The 24013-nt window shown below is 38.3% G+C and overlaps 1 protein-coding gene across 5 annotated transcripts in view; it reads right to left on the reverse strand.

The window, feature by feature from the left end:
• Positions 1 to 749: 749 nt before the first annotated feature.
• The window catches only part of LOC137640215 (centrosomal protein of 120 kDa-like), a 56256-nt gene continuing 32992 nt past the window's right edge, over positions 750 to 24013 (reverse strand). For 4 of the 5 annotated variants that reach the window (XM_068372767.1, XM_068372764.1, XM_068372769.1 and 1 more), the window contains 4 exons: positions 17857 to 18021; positions 16476 to 16574; positions 12389 to 12516; positions 750 to 4071 (listed from right to left, as the gene is read on the reverse strand). In XM_068372767.1, coding sequence (XP_068228868.1) covers positions 3624 to 4071; positions 12389 to 12516; positions 16476 to 16574; positions 17857 to 18021 — 840 coding nt within the window. In that variant the 3' untranslated portion in view covers positions 750 to 3623. The remainder of the gene's footprint in view (positions 4072 to 12388; positions 12517 to 16475; positions 16575 to 17856; positions 18022 to 24013) is intronic. The other variant, XM_068372765.1, reaches the window with a different exon arrangement.

The following is a 24013-nucleotide window of genomic DNA, read 5'->3' on the forward strand; positions in this document are numbered from 1 at the left end:
AAATGCTCGTAGATTGATTTGAAATTTGATGGTCACACCGTATACCAAACTGCTTGTACTCTGAGTTATTAGTAAACCAAGGTGTTACTATACCCTTAATAACTAATCTCTACAGAATTTGTGTCATGTTACATATCATACTACTAGTAATCTTAATCTAAAATCAGTCTATCATTACAGATGACAGCACTGAAACACACTAGTGATCCTACATCCCTTCGTGGAGAGACGTCAAACTTGGATAAAGTAAATACCTTCTTACCAGACGAGGTCATTCCAACCACAGCTGCTATACCTCTAATGAAGTAGATATGCTGATAAGTCAAACTGCCCTGAACAGAGGATCCTGACCCTCCACTTGGTTCTTGCAAAAACAAGTCCATTAAGAGTGAAGCTTCGTACAGGTCAGAAGGGTCGAGAGATTTGTCTCATCTCACGTTTCATAGGATATCATAATTCTTTAGGGAGATTCTAAACTAGTTGTTGCCTTTGTAACTTGCAACTCTCTAACAATGCAATTGTTTGCAATTACAAAACACAAAATATGTTTCTTTTAAATTATTATTCGTATTAAACCGATTCTATTGAATGTATAATCTAAAGAAATATTTGTCAGAAGGTATAACTTGATGGTTGTGTTGAGGATACGTGCATACTATACCACCCAACAAATTATATAAAAAAGCACAAACCAGGAGTGAATATATTTTTCTTATATATGAAAACTTAATGGCAAAGAAATTACCCATATGGCTTTACTCTTTATTAATGCCTTGTTAAAGTTAGTCCAATTACAATATGCCCAGACTATATATTGGTTTAGTGCTAAATTAATACTACTTTACTAGTAAGTAACATGGTAGGCTTTAGATCTGTGCTTTACTCATGGCAAGTATTTCTTAATTCTAAATTTTGTATTTTAATATACAAGTTTATCAACTGGAACAGCATATTGTAAGAAAACATTACACAGCAGCCTACCTAACAACACTACTATGGCTTCTTAACAGATAATAGGTATACAAAAAAATGGAAGCAAATTAACATAAAAAAGTAATTTCCTTATAATGAAAAGATGCATCACTATAACTCTATACGAGTGTTTGAAAGGCATCCACTTCCTACCATCAATAACTTGGCCTTAGTAATCTACACACTTTTCTCAATTACTACTGCGACAAGAAATGTAATGTATATTACATAAACCACAATGGGACTCCTTTGAAAATGGTGAAAAAACTGCACTGAAATTGAGAGAGCATTATAATATTAAAAATCTAATGTATACATTCCATGAGCTGCAAACCCTATTTTATCAAAGTTTTATAAAGATGAGGAGCACGCTCTTTTCGATAAAAATATAATAGTACTGTACAGCACAAAGACAAAAAGTGTAAACTTTTTATACTTAGTTGCTCCTTTTCAATAGAAATATCTGTCTTGATTATGCTAAGTAAAAGTTAAACCGGAGTCCACACAAATTATACCACTTTACTTAAAATGAACCATTACTTCATTGCAAAATAGACACAAAAAAACCCAGACTTAAATCTTGAGAAAAATCAATTAAAAACATTGTTTCCAAATAAGTTCTTACATTTAATGAACTGTTTCAAGATAAATAAAACAATGATTTTCCTTCCATTCATATTCTTATGCAATGTAACTTTATTTACTATTACTAAGGGTCCAAAATACTGCTTCTAATGATGCCATACATAAAATGATATAAAAGTATTCGTTTAACCTAACAGGAAAAAAAAACTGCAGTGTAAAAACCCTTGACCCCACAGAAAATAGTCTAACCCAATGTCGGCAAGAAAATACTATGTAGTAAAATAGGTTGTGCCTTTTACTGTTGAACTATACTTATCAATATCCAAAACTGACATAAGAGCAATATATGCATACATATACAGTACTGTAAACTATATGCTTGGTTATGTCCTACTAACATATATGTATACATAAGCAAAAATTTTCTATAGCAGTATGATAATTTGATTAAATTCATTTCACTAGGAACATCAACTACATCTCTATCCATTAAAAAAAATGGAATGAAGAGAGGGAAGATTCTATTGGAAGAAGAAATCCAATGCTTTGCCTTCTGAAACTTAATCATAGAGAACTAATAAACTAAAGATTTTGTATAATCAATATCATTCAAGTCCATCAATAGATGTAATATATTAAACAAAGAAATTATCATTTATCTGATTCAACTTGACTTTCACACTATAAAGATGTTGTACTCTATAAAAGGTTACATGCAAATTAAAAAAAAAAAAAAAAAAAAAAAGTTTGAACAGAAACCAATGTGCAAGGTACACGATTATCCCAAAATAAGAGACCATTCACTTGGTGTTTGCGAACTTAATTCACGAAGTGATGAAAAGAAAGGAGAAATAGCACCATCAAACCACATTCAAGTTCCCTTTGTATTTCTACATAATAATTCACAGGTTACTTAATCATACATAATCAATGGATGGAATTCTTAAATTAGTAAAAATATATGACAGATTACTCAAAGAGCTACTACCTGCGCAGTAGGTTTGGTGAAGAAAAAAAAGCAATTGTGCTGCTTCAAACTCACCTTGTAAAAAATCATCTATCATAACTAGGAAGAAGAAAATACCAATACAGAACTATTCAATTCATAAATAACCTACTTATTACCATGCACAGGACAGCAAGGTGTAAATCTTTAACCAGATAAGGATGATCTTTCCCAAGTATCAAACACTTAACAGAGACTACTTTGATAATCTCCATTTTCCCAGCCATTCTTTATCAATTGATATTCCTGTCATCTTGAGAGAAATAATACAAACACTTTCCCAACTTTGAAATACAGTACTATACAGATGGGTAACTTATCTAACCTTGGGCAAATGCAACAGTTAGCTTATTCAATTTCTGAGTTTTTTTTCATGGAATGTTTTGAACTTGTCAGTCTTACCATCTATTCTGTCTACTAAGTGTGATTAAGCAATCATTATCTTGATTTCCTGATGATAATGTTGTACAATGCCACTAGCCCATCACCTAGAAAAGCCTACTTATAAAACCTTATCAAAACTTTTTGCCTTTTCAAACAACAAACATTTTCTGGATGAAAATCATTCCAACTGCCTACTAAAGTGAAAAATACAACTTCACATGTCATTGAAAAGGGCTAGTTTCCTTCACTCAAAGTACGACTTTCATGTGAAATAGAAGTAAACACTCGTGTCAAAATATGCATCTCGCAAAACACTGAAGTTCATTTTACAAACAAGAATATTATACCCATTCTGGTACTTTTGCAGATTTTCCTTTCTTAATGAATGTTTGGGATGACCAACGATTTTCACAAATGACTGCAGTTGATCTCGAAAGACACCACCACTTGAAACTGTTCTATTTAATTACCAGCAATCACTGAATGTATGCCTCACAATACACTATTACTGACCACTTAAGTTATCCATGAGACTTTGCATATCCACAAACAATTAATGTGTACATTACACGACACAAAGTTTTACAACAAAACACAGTTTTGGCTCAAATATAAATAAGCCTATGTGCCATCACTATGCAAGAATGTTGACATCCTTGTTTGTCAGCATGAATAATTAATCCCCCACTTTCCACACACATTCCTTTAACATTCTCTCTAACTGATCATCATTACTTTTCCTTCTTACAAACTCTTCAAAATCACCCGAATTTCCCATACTTGTTCTACGCACCTTCCCAATATCAATTGTTCTTTCAGCCTCTGTTCTATTTCTAGGCAGACCACTCACTTTCGGTTCGATTCGATTACCAGTTTCCCGATTTGGTGACTGATCCATCCAGCTACAACCTGGCTCCACATTGACTCTCTCTTTCAATCGTTGCGAGTCCAATGCTGACTTCACTGAATATAAAGACTCTGAACCCTTTCCAGATTTGCAGCTCTTGGAGCTCAACTTGGTTTTCCTTTGGGACCCATCTATATTGTGGCTCCTAAACCTGCTCTTGTGATGCTGGGGATGAGGAAACAATGGCTCAGGAGATGACATTTCCATTTCACATCTACTGAAATCAAGGGTGAAAAATGTACTAGTTCAACCAAAGAGAAAATAAACTTACTTTATAAACACAAGCATTAACCTGCATGTTGATAAAAGATATTATGGACAAAGTAAATTCAAATAAAAATATTTATCAAAAACTTGTTTTGAGAATAACGTTTTCATAAAACCAAAAAGTATTACCATTTAAACCCTTAATCACATACAAGTCAGTCAGATGAAGGTAGATTCACTACGCAGGAACTCTTTGGATCCTGAATTATATGCCAAAAGGAGATTTTACGGACTTCAGGGAGAGCACTAAAAATTAGTTTTCATGAAGGAAAATCTACTTTTGGGGAGGGGTTGTATGGTCTACAAGAATTTCCCAGTGAAAGGGTAGAACAGGGAATTTAATACGACATAAATACCATAAAAATACTGTCTTCCCTGCTCTCGGGCCAGTTTATCAATTTGCAAAGCACAAATCCAGTGTATAAGAGAGAGATCGAGTTCAGGCACTCTTGAACTCGAACACAGCACCTCCAATGCTGAAAACCGTCTACTATGGGTGATGTCATTATCACATCATCATCCCACAGCCGAATGAACATACGCTACAGCTGGGAAACATTCTACCTGGGAATCAACTTGTGTCCAGCCACCATTTATTATTTCCAAGTGACAATCTATTGTCTGGCTCCCTGCACAAGGCTGGGGAGGAGGGAGAGTCATGGAGATAACACATCTCCCCAAAAATAGGGTTTCCTTCGGCAAAACCGCTTTCTTGGGGTTAATGTGCTGTGTGGTCCCCAAGGACTAGTACCAAAGCATTAATTAAGTAGACTTGTGTACCATTAAAGACAACTGTCTACCACCCAGCTATAATATACAATAACTTAACAAGTTTGTATAAATGTGAAGAAAAACTAACAAGTCTGACTTGAGGGAACACTGAATGCAGGTTATCAATGCAGTTTATCAAGCTTCCGTTTAAGAATTCTTTTTTTCCAAGTACCTGCCGCAAGTCCCAAGCAAGCAAGTACCACACATGAATGTTGTACTACTTGGATTTTTTTCAGTTAGTGTTGAATGAAAAACCCATGCACAGACCAACTCGTCAACCTTTGGATGTCCTGAAATTGCATATTAGTGCAAAAAAAAAAAAAAAAATTTAAGTGATGGAGCAATTTTTCTCACATTGTAAGTTTTAGGGATGGAAACAGGATCAGCTTTTAAAAGAGAGATAATTAAGATAGAGATAGCCCCTGGTGAAAGGGACTTGTTAGTACTGTATGAGTATTTTGAAACAAGCTACTTCCTGAAGATTAGAATCTCTCTAAATATAGTTGCAAGGTAGATACTGGAAAGAGGCCACTAACTCTCCAGACTCTAAAGCTGAAATATAAGACAGATCTCATCTCTTAAGAGGCTTTTGATTTTTGTCTTGAAAGAGGAGCCCTGGGGTCAGGTTCAGATGACATCCCAAGATATGATAATGAACTGTTGGTCCCTCCAAAAGGCACCCAGTTCACTAACTCTTGCTTCTAAGACTAAAGCTATTAAAAATATGGCTTTTCCTAAAGTTCTTTAAGGCAGATGGAAGAATGACCTAACTTAGCCAAACACAAGCACCCTATCCAGAGACAAAAATACAATGGGAACTGGTGGAGATGGTTTATGCAAAGCCAAAGACTGGGTGATCTTATGAAATAATGTTCGAGTCCAGATTCATGTCAAATGCACGATTGAGAGGTTCTCATTGATGCATAAAGCTTCCTATCCTCAAAGAGGTGGAGCAGAAAGGAGCCAAGTAGTCAGGGATTATCTGATGAGGTGACTTATTCCTTAGAAAAGCTATCCAAATTTTCTACAAAGATTGCTATTGCTTTGTGGATGAAGACCTCTTTCAGCTCATCAAATAAGTAAAGCTGTGGGCGAAGAAATTGTTCTCAAAAATATGGGAGACAAAATCCAAGCATGAAGGTTCTGTGTCAAAAAGGAGGAACCAAAGAGCATCAGATTTCCTATTTCAAATACTGCTGTGAAGACTGATGCTTGGCTTTGGCTTTGTCCAATAGGGCTTGGGAGAAGAGAGATTTGCATAGATCACTATACAGAAATTCCTCTATCTTTACCTCCTTCAGATAGAATGCTGCAAGCATGTGGTGCCTCACCTTGAACTTTGCACTAACAAAGTTCTGCAAAGCCTCGTACATGGATTTATGCAGTGGCTTTACTACTGTAGAGGCGTACATCTGGGATCCTCCTACAGCTCCCACTTCCAAAGAAGCCACAGCAGACACTATGTTAAACAAGGTCTGCCAGGCATGAATTCTGCATTCCTAAGATTATCTGGGACTAAAGTGGTCACCCAATTGATTGTTACCTACCTGAATGTCCCATTTTCTAAGAAGAAAGACTTCACAAAACCCTTTTAGTTCCGTGAATCCCTCAAACTCTTCTAGATACTGTGTACCCCCAAAAAGGGACTATACTCTTTGGGCCTGGTAAAATCTTTCAACACTACCTCTCTAACTGACTCGGATGACAATTTCCAACTTTGGAGGAAACGAAAGGTTTTGGCTCGTCACTGTCACACCCACCACAGAAGCATCCGGTAAATTATGGTCAAAAAGAAAAACCTCCCAGTGTCTGATACTGCCTCTGCTAAGGGATTCAAAGCAGACTTTTGAGGCAACAGAAAAACGGGGTTAACTGGGGACTTGCCCTAAGAGATGGATCTTTGAACCTCTATTATGATTCTGGAAATGACTAAAAGGTTCTCAAATTCAACGTCATTGAATGGCAGGTCTATATACTCATGTTGAAAAATATTCAACTTGGGTCAAAAGGCGCATCCATCACAGGAATGCCAAGGGTTTCCTAACAAATTTCACTCTTCTACATCCATGTCAGAAGCCCCTCTACCCCTTCCCTTCCTACAGAGCCTTCAATAATTGTAACGGAAGGAAGAGCGTTCACTTGACCCTTGCTAGGAAGCTGGTAACCCACAGCCACAGCTGAATGCATAGGACTGGAAGCAAGAATTGCCACTAGAGCCTTCCTAGGAAGCTGGTAATCTGAAGGTCCAGCTACAGCCAAATCTTAAGGACCAGAAGGAGGAGCCCTCAATGGTACCCTTCTAGGAAGCTGGTAACCTGAAGGCCCAGACACAGCTGAATCCCCAAGCTGGAGCTGAAAGGATGCAGATGGCAGGAACAAAACTACCTGGAAGGGCAACACCTAGAGTGGGCTGGCCACAGAGGGCGTGGATCAAAACCTCAACTATCTTGTCTATAATAAAGGCATCAGTAAGAAATGCAAGCATACCATATCCAAGATGATTGATAACCTGTTTAGCAGAACCCAGGGTTGGATTCGACATAGAAAGCTGGGTAGACAATGAGGGGAATCCCAAGGGATGCCTCCTTAAAAAGACCAAAGCCTCTTCTGAAGAACTTTGTAGTAAAGCTGTGTCCTCTTTGGAATCAAAGTCATCTTCTGAACCAAAATCTATTACCTGAAAAGGAGCCTGGTCCACCACAACCCCACTTCTAAAACCATTAACAACTACATCTGGAACTGAAGGACAGTCAAGATCCCCTTGTTCCTTGCTGGATAAACACCCAGTGGACCTACCAACTTTGCAAGTCCTTTCACCCGCATTGAAAGGACAGACGCCTTATCTCTCAGGCTTTCCAAAAGTGTATCTTAATTCCAAGAGGAATGGATCCATTACAAATAAAGACAATGGCAGGGTTGGCCGGGTTATTACATCCAATACATACACATTGATTTTACTTTCATTCATTTGTAGATGAAAAAAAAATCAACTGAAAACTTCAAATAGGCCTATATAACTGAGGTGAGGGGAAGTGTATCTCCACTCCCTTCCTAAATTACAATGGCCTCATAAATACAGAAAGATAGGCTCACAGTGTGACTAAACCCTTCCCTTCAATATTGTAGATAGTTGGTCTTCGGTGAGACGGGCAAGGGCTTACTCTTATTCCACAACTACACTGCAGTATGCCTATGGCTTACCAAGCCAAGAGGCATGAAAAAGATAACACATTAATATGAGTCTACTAAGTCTTCAAATAGGAAGATAATATATCCTATGGGAAGTACCCAACTGATTTACCCCTTCCATTCACAATCACATAGTGTCAGGATTGGTAAGGAAAGGGGTGATATTAAGGTATCCCTCTCCTCAACTAGTTGGTAGCTGAAAAGTCACTTAAGAGTCACTATTATGAGAATTCGCTAACCATAGGCTTTATGTTTCAATCCTGTCCCTCTCCCTCCCTCCAAAACTCGTATCAGAAGAATATGGAAAGCTGAGACAGTTACTCCCCACTGTATCAATATATACATACATACATATACCAAAGGCACTTCCCCCAATTTTTGGGGGGTAGCCGACAACAACAAGAAACAAAACAAAAAAGGGGACCTCTACTCTCTACGTTCCTCCAGCCTAACCAGGGACTCAGCCGAGTTCAGCTGGTACTGCTAGGGTGCCACAGCCCAACCATTCATAATTTTGGCTACCTGAAGGCAGCAGCAAGTTACACATCCTATCCATAATTATTGTTCCACAACGAGACTCCTAAAATTTCCTTTTAGTTTTATAACTCATTGCATTTTTGTTTATGTACACTTCCATGCTAAACATGATAACCAGGATGAAAAATTAATTATGCAGGTATTTTAATCACCAACATTCATCAGATTGACTAAGAGTTATGACAAAAGTGTATAAAATTAATACAAATTAGGAATCTAAAATTACTATCTATTAGAAATGGATATCAATTTTAACACTGAGAAGGGTAAACAAATATCGGCCATGTTTCAAGAAGCCTGGACAATGCCTAACAATACCTTAAGATTTACAGATCAAAACATTGGTTTACTCAGTCGTCAACACATTCGACCAAGTCAAATTTACATCAACGCTATTCAAAAGAAAAATAGTGATAACTGAAACGTGATTCCTGCTACTTGTTTGTATTCCAAGATTCTTCACTTCACGGAGATGTTGACTCTACAACGGAATCATGGACGGCAGGTAGCCTAGTTTGTTTGGCTATGCGATGGTGGTGTGTGTACTGTAGTAATGACGACACCCACAGAAGACAATTTTCTGCATTGGAAACGCTGTGTTTTAGTTCAAAAGTGCCTGAAGTCCAAGGTTTCCCTTTCAGGAGCAGGGGAGACCATATTTCTTTGGTATTTATTTCATATTGGATTTCCTGTTCTAGCCTTCCACAGGAAAGTCCTTGGTGACCATACAGCATTTTAAACCCCAAAATGGTAATTATTCATGGGTTTGAATGGGAATGTTTTGTAATAAAAACTATTTATAAAGTAACTTCTTGATATATAAACTTTAAATTTAAACAACTTAATTAAAATATGACTTACTTTTGGATAGAAATAATGAATAAATGCTATATAGCCGTGCTGGGGTTATATTACAAAGTAATTGTTGAAGAGAGGTTGAACAGCAAGATTGAAGAGAAAAAGCAGAAACCCAGGCACCATGTGCATTACTTAAGGGTCTTTGCAGCATTCCTTTGGCCCCTATTTGCACTTGGGTGCCAAAAGAATGCTGCAAAAACCCTTGAATTAATGCAACCGGTGTAAGGATGTCAATAACCCTTATGGGGAACGCTTACTTTTATTAAGGGAATAGTCTGCCATTTTTTTTCTAATGATCCAAAATAGACCATTTCTAAATATATTTTAGACATATATAATACCTTCATCATAAAAAAATTTCAAGTCATTTGATCAAAAACACTTTGATTTATTAGCAAAAATCATGATTTAAAAATTAGGTACATTTTTCCCCTCTAATATGACACCAATTGTATTGAAACTTATGCAATAAAAACTACTTCATAAATCGAACAATTCTGTGAGAAGGAATTTTGATTCTCGTTTTAGTTATTTTTCAATGAATTTTTATTTTTTTCCCGTCTAGACACAAAATAATCGTGAAAAAAAAGCAAAAAGAAAATAAAAAATCCGTCTCACGAAATTGTGGGATTTTCATTCTTTTTTTCAATGATATCTTTGTCTCTAAATTCAAACTATAAATGAGAAAAATGTACCTAAGTGTGAATAAGTATGTTTTTGAGTAATGCCCTCCCAAAGATTTGCAACAAATTTTCGCTTCTTTTCTTGAAGAAATCAAGATAACATTATTATGATAACTTTTATTGTTTATTCCTACATAAACGCACCCTAAACGAGGTATTTAAACCCTAAGTTTACAATTAAACTTGGCGTAAGGATGTCATGAGTTGCCAGCGTTCTCTCACTGTTGCCAGTGTTTTAGTTAGCATGTTTCAGCTTTGTACTCTTATTCATGTTTCCTTCACTTGATTTTTTTTTTTTTTTTTTTTGTTCTCTGCTTACTTTTTGTTCTTTCTATGACCTTAGGTAACATTGGCCTTGTTATAAAATTCCCGAGGACGTTGCGAAAACACAATCTACATACGAACTTCAAGAAAACAAAGACATGCATTATAACTTCTATACATCTTTGGAAACTCTGGCTACTGTTCTCGTAGCTCGTACTTTTAGTTCACCTACCCTCTACCAATGTCTTCCATTTCTGCCAGACGTACGAGATTTCGAAACACAAGGGAAAAAAATTGCTATATACAGTATATGCAAAAATAAACACACAAAGATGATAAGATGATTCTGTCAAACTCGGTCATGCAGACGACGCAGTAAGGATGACGTCATCATTTAAAGACCGCTATATCTTCATTATTTGTAAAAAAAAAAATTATTGACTTTTTGTTCTTTCTATGACCTTACGTAACATTGGCCTTGCTATAAAGTTCCCGAGGATATTGTGAAAACACAATGTACATATGAACTGCAAGTAAACAAACACATTCATTATAAGTTCTATGTCTTAGGAAATTCTGGCTGCTGTTCTCGTAGTTCGTTGTTTCCATTCATCTACACTCTAGCAATGCTTTCCTTTTCTGCCAGATGTATGAGATTTCGAAACATAAGTGAAAAAATCGCTATATATGTGCAAAAATAAACACAAAAAAACAATTCTGTCAAACTCAGTCATGCAGACGATGCGGTAAGGATGACGTCATCATTCAAAGACCGCTATATCTTTATTATTTGTAAAAATAATTGGCTGAAACTTCTGGAGACCATGTACGATATGTTTATGCATACATAGAAGCAATAAAACTATTTTCGATTCCTGAAAGATGGTATGTCAAAACACCATGGCGGACGGTCCCCTTAAGGAAAACAAAATTTAATTTGCATCCATCTTCAATATAACAAGATAACATGGAGTGCTAACAGAAAATTAGAGGAGTTCTCATTATTCATATTTGACTCCACACACATATCGCTATCAAAATTATCTAAATACTTGAGTACAGCCATATTCATGTTAATACGTATTCTCCTCTCGTCACATAAATATTTTCCAGTTCATTGGAGGTTATTTTTTTTTCTAAACTGTCCTTTTTCCCTTATCTATTCCGTTAATTTTGTTAGTTCAATTCTTAATTCGACAAAAAATTTTCTCTACTATATTGGATTGTACTATAATCAAAACTAATATTTCTTTCTGATTAGAAAAATTTGATCACTTGTCATGACTGAATAACTCAGACTTGTTACTTTCACCTTATGAATTCAACCACAGTATGAATAAAAAATTAACACATTACTTCAGTCTAAGTTAAAGTTCATCAGAAGAAACACAATGCTTTATTACTGATGAGGTAAGGTGAAGGTCTTTTCCAATAGTATTCAATGCTCATACTTTAGGTTTGCTGCACCATTTACCTGACTCAATTTTAAGTCAATTTTTATATTTCAAATCTTTCAGTACAATACTTTTTAATCAAGTCTTTTTAACCCCATAACTTCTTTGGCTCTCCCTTTTTGTTTTGTTGTATTTCTATGCATTTGTAAAACAAACAGCAAAGGCACTGTGGGCATTACTGAATATCACAATAATTCGTAATTTTTTTTCCATAGCTGCCATGGTCTTCACACAAAATAGTGTGTAAATGTGTTGCATAATCAATTGCTTAATGAGTATTTCTGTTAGCCTTAACATTTTCAAGATCGCCCAAAACAACTTCCATCCTGTTTTGGCACTTCTACAACAGTAGCCTCACTTGAAAGAGGGAACAATTTTAGTACTGTTTGGAATACTAGAAACATTTAAAAGAATTGCAAAACTAATATCAATGGTTATATAAACATATCAAATAGGCTATCTTCAATTACTAGTACTGTAGTAGCTTTACAAGAATCATAAAACAACCTACCGTAAAGCCTCGACATCATGGAGGTGAGACTTTTTAAAATGATGAAGCTCACTAACACTACGAACCCATTGTACTTTGTAATACTGCTTCTTTTTTATTGTTGTAGCCAATTCATCTGACAAAATATCCTGAAAATAATAAAAATTGATAACCAATCAATTTAATCTGAAAACATAAAAAACACATGAAATACCAGTAAAAATTTAGATTAGTGTAGATATATCACATGATTATGCGGAAAGAATTATTCGTTTAAAAAAAAACTGTAGCCTAAATAAATACGGGTTTTCTTAATTACCTCCGCCAATGAATTTGGGAGGTTATCTTTTCATACTTGTTTGTCTATTTGTGAACAACTTCAAGGGCACAATTTTACTCAGAGTAGTGAAACTTTCAGGGATTAATTGCTATGTTGAGATGTGGAAGTGGTTTAATTTTGAAAGTTCTAGGTCAAAGGTCAATTAAAATGTCAACCAAATTAACCCTAAGCTGCCATGGGGGAGTTCTGAGTGCTTTTCTAGTTAGCTCTATAATGCCCAACATGTTATAAAATGCCCATGAGTTCAATAATACACTATCTAAAATACTTTTGAGTTATTACCAAAGGTGAGTATCCCACAATTAAAGGGATCTTTTATTAGAAAGGACTCCATCATCTTTGCCTCTGCAAACTGAAGCAGACCTTATTTACACTGAAATTAGGGGACCAGGAGTATGGAAAACTCCATAAAATAGGTTTGTTTTTAGGAAATACTCAATCATTATCATTAAAATCTTGGTAAGATTGCCCCTTTATGGGTTGAACACGAAACGTAGTCTCCACTTCGTCAAGTGCACTTAATTATTGAATCACTCTAAAATAAACCTTCCATAATTTTATAGTCCTTATTGAGCTTCATCCTGCTTCTTCTACAATTACTATTATTCAGATTATATACTCCTATTCTCTTATCATCAAATTTCTAAGCCACCTTAATCTCTAAGTTCATAACCCATTTTCCAACCACTGAACACTCGAGTCATTATTATTGTTTTTAATAAGTAGTTTAGCCAGACCACACAATTGACATTCTTAATTCACAGAACTGGCATGAAGGGTTTGTTTTTAATAAAAAAAACTATATCTATCCATCTATCTAGGTGCCATGTCCTCAATGTGGGCTGTCAATTGCCTCCACCTGGTCCTGTCTCTAACTCTCTGTATAAATTGTCCAGCTGCTACATTCTTATTTACATCTTCCAGTAAGCTGTTCAAAAACTTCTTCCTTTGCTGGCCTCTTGCTCTTCTCCCCTCTATCTTTCCTGTACGGTACAAAAGTTTGATCTTTTCTCTTCTTATTACATGTCCTAGAAATTCCATCTGAATCCTCATCACTTTTAGAAGTGATCTCTCCTGATTCACTTTTCTCAATACCTCCTCATTTGTTACTCTCAGTCCATGGGATCTTCAACATTCTTCTATAAAACCATAATTCAGCAACATTTATTTTATTTTTCAAGTTCTTCTTTAATGTCCATGTCTCTGAGCCATAAGTAAGAGTTGACTACACACAGGTTTTCAATGCTCTAACTTTTGTCTGAATCCCTATTCTGGTTTTTGTAAATAGGTTTTTTGGACTGTTGAATATAATTTTGCTATTAGTATTCTTCTTTCTATTTCTTTATTACATCTTGCATCATGTGATATCATACTACCTGGATTTACAAAGACATTTGTTTGTTTTATTGATGCTCCATCCATCATGATGTTGCAATTTGGAGGTTCCAGATTTTCTTTGTTACCACTTCCGTTTCCTGTATGTTGATTTTTACTCCCATTTTTCTCACTCTCACTTTTTACTGTGTCAAGATTTGTTTCCAGTTTCTCTTCTGAGTCAGCTATGATCTGCAAATCTAATATTATTTCTATTTTCTTCTCCAACTCTTATTCCTTCCATTCCTGAGGGGTGGTTGAGGAGGGAAGTTTAACTTTAAAGGACTTGGGTTTGCCTAAATCGGGAAAATACAAATTACTTTGAAATTTGTTATCTATTCCTACGTGTATACACACCTTTCGTCCTTTAAAATGTGGAGACAATGATCATTGAGTTTCACGTCCCCCATAACCAAACTAATTTTGCTTCTCTCACATTTATCTTCGTATCACCTAGAGCTTTCTTCTCCGTCTATCCACCCAAACCTTGGCTTTACTTTTGTACTTCTCCCATCAACTCTTGCATTCATCACCTTCTTCAGAAGATGGCTATTTTCCATTCTCTCTACATGACCAAACCACCTCAACTCATTCATATCCACTCGAGCTACTAACTCCTTTCTTACACCCGTTCTCAACCTCATTACTTTATTCCTAACCCTATCTAATAGAGATACACCAGTCATACTACTCAGACACTTCACTGTGATCACACTTAATTTTTGCCTCGGTCACTTTCATTGCCCACAACTCTGATCCATACATCACAGTCGGTACAATCACTTTCACATACAGAATTCTCTTTATATTCATTTCTAACCCTATATTCTTTACCACTTCCTTCACTACCCCCAACACTTTACATCCTTCATTCACTCTCTGATGTACATCTGCTTCCACTACACCATTTGCAGCAACAACAGACCCCAAGTACTTAAACTGATCTACTTCCTCAAGTAACTCAATTCAACATGACATTCAGCCTAGCACCACACTTCCTTCTCGTGCATCTCATAACCTTACTCTTACCCACATTAGCTCTCAACTTCCTTCTCTCATACAACATAACACATATAATCAACTATTCAAATACAGTCACACCCCCTTCCTTTAACATCTCAACCCTCATACCATCCATAACAGGTGCTTTTCCTGCTCTCGTCTCATGTAGTGCTCTCTTTACTTCCTCTCTTATAATCTCACTCATTCTCATCTCCCACCACTGGCATCTCAACATCTGCAACAACTATTATATCTGCCTCCCTATTATCCTCAACATTCGACAATCTTTCAAAATATTCAACTCGCCTTTTCCTTACCTCATCTTCTTTCAACAACCTTCCATTTTCATCTTTCACTGTCTCTTCATTTCTCAATCCATCCTTTACTCTCTTCCCTTCTTTCAAAAACTTCTTCTCTTCATACGAACGACCCAATCTCTGACCACCATCTCCAGTCAACTACCCTCTTTGCCTCAGCTACCTTATGTTTTACTTCCACATTTTTCTCTCTATATATTTCATAATCCTCTACACTATTACTCAGCAGCCATTCTTCAATTGCCCTCTTTTTTTTTTCTTCCTCTTTCATCTTCACTCCTTTATTCCACCATTCACTACCCTTCCTCATGTTGCCTTCAACAATCTTCTTGCCACAAACATAACTTGCAATCGCAACGATATTTTCTTTTCCTAACTTCCACGCCTCTAGATCACCAATTTCTCTCACTTTCACCCTGTCATATGCCATTTCTAACCTTTCTTGATGTTCACTTTTTACCTCTGGTTTTTTCAACTCTTCAACCTTTACTACCTCCCTTTTACATACCCCCACTCTATTGCTACAACTAATTTGCATTCAAACAAAAAATGGTCATAGCCTACATACCCTTAGCCATACCCCTAAACACATACACATCTTTCAATCTTCCAAACATCCTTCTTGTTATCAACACACAATCCATCAATGCCCTTTCTACCAATTTTCCATTTGCTCCTCTTACCCATGTATACCTATTATAATTCTTTATGAAAAACTACAAATTATCATCAGCTCTTGTTCAACACATATCTACCAGTCTCTCACCACTCTCATTTTCACCTGGTACACCATACCTCTCCAGCCGCCATTCTGGCATTTAAGTCACCTACACCAAAGTATTATTTGCCAATTTCTAAGGCTAAATTTCACATTTTGATTTTGGCTTTTTAAGATGATGCTGTATTTGGAGATTTCTAACTCTAACTTTCTCGTTTTGACTCATACTTTGGCAATTTTTACAGTTGAGAAATTCTGTGTCAAATTTAGCGTTTTTGCATCAAAAATTTTGCGAATATCAAAAGTTGACAGTACATTATATAAAATTATCTTCCAACACTAGGAACTTTCACTTACCCTATCCTTCTTTAATGAGATTATCTGTTTCCTCATTTCCTGATACTGTTGGTTTGGAGACAATTCGGAATCATTTAACATCGACTTCAATTCACACACCTGAGGAAAATAATCAAACCATATTAATAATGTTGTACATAAAGAAAATATAAAATTCACCTACTATAGTCAATTTATTTTAGCAAGGCAGATTTGCACAGACTCACAAGGGTACCCATTTAGCTTGGAAAATTTCCTAATAGCTGATTGGTTGGAAGTATTTTTGTCCGAATACCATCATTGTTTTCAAATGTTTACCAAGTAATGTAAATTAAGACTTTTTTTACTAACCTAAATTTCCCTCTCAGATATAGGTTTTGTCAATAAATAAATATATTATAAAGTATCGTGATGGTAAATCTAAATTTAATAACAACACGCGCCGCAGTCAACGACAGGAGCTTGTTTTCAGATACACGCTGCATAATTTTGTTACTTTTCACATATTTCAACACAAATTGAGATAAATTACACTAAGAATAAGAAAAACATGCTTCTATGCGGGAAACAGAGAAAGCCTCTTATTCCAATAAGGGCTGCATCACACATGTCAATCTGAAATAAAAACTCCCCTCAGGAGGATGACACACTTGTTTCCCAATGAGAAACGGGATGGACTCTATACCTCGAGGCTTGTCAAGTTCAAAGGATAACCTCCTTTACAGAAAAGCCTCCAGAGGAACCAACAGAAGAGGGGGAGAAGAGGAAATATCTGGGTCAAGGTGAGAGGACGAGACTAAGCAACCTTAAGAGTGACTACAAAGAAGAAGACATGCTGAAAACTGTCCTCCCATAAAGTCGACCACTAAAACTTGAACACATTTCGAATTCCCGTCCCGTAGACGTCAGGCAGGGATGCATCCAAAGGGATCCCACAATATACATTCATACAAAGAAGCCCTTAGCTACAGTCGGTCGAATCCTCTGCAGGAAAGCAAAAGGGGCAAGGATCACTTCCCTGACCAGAATCCCCTTGAAAAAACACACTAGATAAGAAAATAAAATAAAATGAAGTTTGCCAAAACCAGCCAGCGGGAATGGTTGTCCTTGCCAACGGCCACTATCTAAATACTTTGTCAATGAACCACTGGGGAGGTGGTTGCCTCCCCACTACCTACAGGTATCTATCTACTGTACCTGATAGTCGTCGACACCTTGTTACAATTTTTAATTGGTTTATTCCAGATTTGCTGTTATAATTTTCCCTATGTAAAGAACAATGGTTTGTATTTCTGTAGGAACAAATAAACTTTCGTAGCCCCCTTGGCTTTTATATTTTTATTTCAGATCCAGTAAAATCGGATAAAAAACCATTATGTAATACTATTTCCAGTTACTGTACCTCATTTTCTAATTCCTCATTCTTTTCCTTTTCTCTCTTCAATTCCTCTAACAATGCATCATTTTCTTTTCTTTCCTTTTGCTTCAGTCTTCCCTCAAATGTTTCCTTCTCTATTCCATCTTGTTCTTTCTTTTGAGTTTCCAAGTCTTCTAGCAATTTATGAACCTGCAAAGAAAGATACATATTAGATAAACACAGTTTGTTTAACCATACATCAAAACTAATTCAGACCATGCATTGTATTAACAATAAGTGATTGAAATCTTTTGTGAATATTTTATTACTGATTCAAAAGACAACTACAGTATTTGCTTATAGACAACACTGCATACACCCACATATCAATAGTTCTCAGCAATATACTTTACACATATCTAATTAGTTTGTAACAAGGTTTCATTTCTACCACATTTTTGGCTAGCTGTAAAGATACAAAGTTGAATAACTTTTTCAACTCTATTTTGTTTAAACTTTAAAATATATAGTCCTTTTAACCTCCCCTTTTTCTTTGGTTAAATCAAGATCAAGTCTTCATAAGCTGGTGAAGTTTCTCAGCTATCCTGGATGGTAAATAGTGAAGAGATATACGGCTAAGCCTGAATAACATTCCTAAGAATTCTAAATGCAGGATTCTTGAGCTTTATAATCAGAAGTATAGAGCAGCCCAAGCTATTTCTCTTCTAATTTGCAAAATAATGATTTTTGCCACCAAAACAAAGAATGTTAATGAGCAAGTTCTAAAATCCCATGTTGAAGAGTACAACTCACTCTCAGTTTAGATTCACAAGCTGATGAGTATATTGACTACACAGTGAAGAGAGAGAGAAGGAAGAAGAAGAAGAAGAAGAAGAAGAAGAAGAAGAAGAAGAAGAAGAAGAAGAAGAAGAAGAAGAAGAAGAAGAAGAAGAAGAAGAAGAAGAAGAAGAAGAAGAGTAGAGATATTTAACAGCTTTCAGACTATAATTTAACACCACCTTTGATAAAGTTAGCCATCACATCAACAGACTAAAGGGGGGAAGGGGGGCTGGTATAGCAGAAAGTACATGAAAACCAATCTACAGTATATATACAGATGAACTAGGTTCAACCAATTATTATAAAAACATGTAACAGTACGACATAATACGAAAACTGATGTGAGATCAATGTTTTCTTATTACACAAAATTTTGTTTTGATGTCCATAGTGAGCACTGCAAGTAAGGGGGTTTTAGTGAAGCAATTAATATTTTTAAAGTTTTCTATGGAGAAAAATTTACTTGAAGCTTTAAGGAGTATCTGAATCAACATAGGAATAGATTCTAAAGCCTTACAAAGAACCTACATAGGGACTTGGTACCAAAGAGATCAAACACCTCTCTAGCACTAGGTTGAACACTACTGATAAACAGTGTCAGATTTTACACAAATTTGTTCCTCCTCATTCATGGATTTACCATACATGGGTTCACTAACCAATGGCCAAATACATAGGAACCAATGTTGAAAAATACCAGAAAAAATTCCCTTATCCACAGGGTAAAACACTTGGCAAAATTTAATAAGTTAGCAAAAATTGCAAATATTAAAAATAATTCAACCTACACATTGCCCGACTCCACCTAGCTTGGAGATCAGGGGCATAACAATTATATAGACATATCGGGTTACACAAGGGACGATGGTACCCATCTGCAGTTGGAGGAGGTCAGCTTCCTGAGTTCCTCTGATGTTGAACCACAACAGAGGGGAGAATGAAATAGGAAGGGGTCAGTCAATCAAACATCCATTCTATACTTACTCACAGGTAACACCTGCCCTCAATACTGCTACTTATTCTACAAGGGAGATGAGATGTTACAGACCATGTTTTGTGTACCCACCACATGCCTCAAGATGAAAGTATCTAGGTTTGTGTGGGTTACGTCTTGCAAGTAGTGAGCGGTGAATGTGGCTTGCCGTTCACACGCCCGCTTGTAGTATTTGTGTCACTTAAGCGCTTGGATTCGACGACCAGAAGGTGAGGAGCCTGATCGTATGGCTCTCCCAATTACCTGTTTGATATAGGATGAGATGGAGTTCTTAGTAACCTTCCTTTTGACTCTTCCCAAGCTCACAAAGAGCCTGCTGATCTGAGGACAGGCTCAGCGCCCTTACAGGGAACAGTAACAGCTGGTCTGGGTTATCTTTTATAGAACAGAGACTCTCAATCAAGAAGGGCTCAAATCTATGATCCACTACAGCAAGATTTTAAGTCTTAGCTACGAATTCAGGGACAAAGCAGAGTATCATCCACCCCCCCCAAAAAAAAGGACAATGTCATAGGAAAGACCATGTAGCTCGCTGACTCTTTGCAAAGGCCAGGGTCAACAAGAACAGCGTCTTTAACATCAAGTTACGCTCTGATGCTTGACAAAGAGGTTCATAAGACGCTCCTATCAGAGAACGTAGTACATATGTTCCAAGAAGGAGGTCTAACTTCCAACTGAGGGCATGTGCGCTCAAAGTTCAGTATGAGAGAATTCAAATAAGGAGGAAATGTTAACTCAGTTCAGTATAAAAGCGAGCCTCAAGGCTGAGTGATAGCCTTTGACTGCTGATACCGAGCAGAGTTTTTCTTCCCTGAGGTCCAAAAGAAAGTCCACTATTGTTGGAATAGTGGCACTGAGGAGAGCGATACCCTGTCTATGACACCAAACACAAAACACAATCCACTTCGCCTGATATACGGCAGCAGACAACTCCCAGAGATACCCAGCAATTTTCCTAGCAACCGGTCTCGAATTTTCTGTGGAGTTGATGGATAGCCTTCTACCTCTAGTCTGCTAGAACTATCCATTAGCCTAGATAATGAATCAGACAAATGCCATTCTTGTGGGCCCAGGTGGACAACAGGATGAAAATTTGAGCGAACAACTACGGTGCTGTGGACAGGCCGAAGCACACCATCTTTAACTGGTATACCTCTCCGCTTAATGTGAATCTCAGGTACTTCCTTGAGGATGGATGAATGGGTCTCTGGAAATAAGCATCCTTAAGGTCTAACAATTTCATTTAGTCCTTTGGTTTGGCAGCCGGTCTGACCATCTCCATCTTGAACCGAGTCTGTTGGAAAAACTCATTCAGGACTGAGAGGTCGATGACTGGTCTCCCGCCTCCAGATGCCTTTCCTGGGGACCCATCCAGGACCTCCAGGAGAGCTTACTTTTCTAGCATGGTCTGGACCTTGGCATGAAGGGCCTGTTCCTTCGAGGATCTCTTTGTGTAGGAACTTGGCATCCACGGATGGAGGGTCAGAGGAGGGCAAAAGAGCATGTATCTCTGTCAAAGTACGGAGACCGATCAAGGGTCAGCCCAGTGGAGCATCCATCTGTGTCAACTGCTCTGCAGGCATCCCTCCACCGATGGACTGGTCAGGGGAATGCTCCCCCTAGCAGGAACATAAGCATTTTCCTCTCTTGCCCCTCTGCCCTTCTTTGTGCCCCCGAGATCGAAAGGGCTGCTAAGGACCTTGAAGTTGTGTTGCCTGTTTCTGCAACTGTGCAGAATTCTTAGCACCCTGAAGCTTTGTTGGGGACAATCCCTGCGGTGGTGGTACCACGGAGTAAGGACATGAAGTCATGGCCCTATGAAGGCGAGAGTCCTGGTTTGCCTTCATCCATCTGTCTACTACTGCCTCAATTTCCTCCCCATTAAAGAGGGAGGAACCATCCATTGAAGAATTATGCAACATCATCATCTCTCCTAGGCACCTGCCTCTGGAATTTTGAGATACACTAGTTGATAATGTTCTGTGTTAGGAACTCCAGTGTTCTCTCTCCAGAGGAGGAAGAAGGCTAACATAGCCTCCTTCTTCTGGGAAGTGGAGAAGTCTTTATTACTTAGGTAGCACACTGACCTCAACCAGTAGTCAAGCTTCGAAACGGATTGCAGAGCACACTTTGCTACCAGTTTCATGATGGCAGTGTCTGTCGCAGAGAAGTTCACTGGCAAAGTTGCCAGTTTGTCCAGGGTATTCTGCTTAAGGGCCAGAATTGCTGGATGTAAGGGTAGCAGAGGAGAATCGTCCACCACTATCTCATAATATGAGATGAGTTCACAGACTGAAGGGACTATGATGCTCCCGGCACCTGGGCATAGCCCTCTTCTCCGCTGCCCTGACCCCCCTTGACCAAGGAAAAGCTACCCTAGTCTTGGTGAGTCTCAGTCTTGTAGAAGAGGTCTACGACAGTGCCCTTACCCTCCACTAAAACCTGATCTGGTTCCCCCAAAGGAATTGATCTTATGAATGCAAGATAACACTTGCAGAATGACATGACCTGTGTCTTTCTATTCCAAGGGGGAGATCTTGGGGCTAGCGGACTCATGCAGCACCCCATCAGTGTGTTACGATCCGTTATAAAATCGTTCTTCCTCCTCTGACCTAGCACCCATAGCAGCTCAGGGAAGGTCTAGGTCATCAACAAAGGTCTTTATTACAGAGTGAGATTTCAGAGGAAGGTCGCTATGCTCCGGTCTTCCTGGAATAGACATTGTAGCCGACTGACCTACCCCTTGAACTGGGCGCTCAGACCTCGAGTGCCAGTTCCTGGGAATGGTCTGAATGTCCTTCCTTTTACGCAGGCAGATGTTGAACAGACTTCCCTTGGAGATCTCGATCCTCTGCTGGTTCGCGCATGAACGAAGGCCGCTATGCTCTGGTCTTCCTGGAATAGACATTGTAGCCGACTGACCTACCCCTTGAACTGGGCGCTCAGACCTCGAGTGCCAGTTCCTGGGAATGGTCTGAATGTCCTTCCTTTTATGCAGGCAGATGTTGAACAGACTTCCCTTGGAGATCTCGATCCTCTGCTGGTTCGCGCATGAACTGAATCCCCCGGCCGGGGTAGTATCCGTCTTGTAGCCCCCATTTCCTTTTCTTCGGGACGATGGGAATCGACCCCAGTTTCTCCCAGATATGGTCTAGGGTGATGGAAGAGGCCTTAGTAGCCAGATATTTCTGGTACCTTGGAGACTTCCAAGGAGAAGGAAACCTGGAGGCAACAGGAGGGAAACCTGGAGGCAACAGGAGGGAAACCTGGAGGCAACAGGAGGAATTTGCACTGCAGCACTACTGCGTCTAGAGTCAGCAGGGCCTTTACTTCCCTTGAAGGAACTCGATACCTCCAATGGAATGGTAAGAGTATCTGGAGGTGGGACTATTGGAGAAAGGTTGCCTGGTCCTGTGACCACCTACTTCTCTGCCTTTACTAAGCCAAGGAACCATGGTGCGTCCCCTGAGAAAGGAACTGTTCCTAAAGGGGCACAACCAGAGAGCTTCCTTGACTTAGGTGTAGCATCAAAGGCCAGTAGGGCATGAGAGGATGTCATTCCCTGCTCTTCCCTATCCTCAGGAAGCCCAGAGCTGACACTGCTGACAGAGAGCAGTTTCCTTACGAAGGCAGCCGGTGCTGCTTCGCTGGAGGAAAAAACAGAGGCCTCTGGAGTCTAAGATTATCCAGGAGTTAAACTGGTATCACTCATACCCGACCGACTCCTACAGGAAGCCGACCAAGTAGTCAGAATGGCGAGGTTGAGCCTACAGAGTTCGATGACAATATTTCTTTCCTTTTGAGAATAAACCCGAAGGGATAGAATCCCTCATAACCTTCATCTTCTGTCGCTTGCTAAACCTTGTTTACTGGGAAGGCGATCACTCACGACACTCCATGCAAGGAGACTTCTGCTTGCAAGAGTGACTCCTACATGTAGGGCAGAGACCGAGAAGACCGGTCTACACAGCCTGCATGAAAGTGCTACAACAGCGCCCTTCTGTGACAGGACTAACCTGCATGGTTACGATTCCCATGGGCAGACACACCCAAATAGAAAAATAAAAGGAAGATTTTAGGTTTTAGGCCAGTATTCAATCGTATTGGATTTGTATAGTTTTCAACAACAGAGCAAAACATCTATACTCTACTGAGCAGAAATAAAGTGACAGTTTGTTACTAGCGCTGGTGTGAGAGGGGTGGCTGGTCTACTCCCCCACCCTGCTAACTAGTGGAGGATAATGACTCCTCGCAAAAAGCTTAATGGTTGGTTTAAGCTATCGTCAAAATATATGAGAGAGAGAGAGAGAGAGAGAGAGAGAGAGAGAGAGAGAGAGAGAGAGAGAGAGAGAGAGAGAGAGAGAGGTG

Source organism: Palaemon carinicauda, chromosome 4, assembly GCF_036898095.1.
Source record: "Palaemon carinicauda isolate YSFRI2023 chromosome 4, ASM3689809v2, whole genome shotgun sequence".
Classification (NCBI taxonomy): Eukaryota; Metazoa; Arthropoda; class Malacostraca; order Decapoda; family Palaemonidae; genus Palaemon; species Palaemon carinicauda.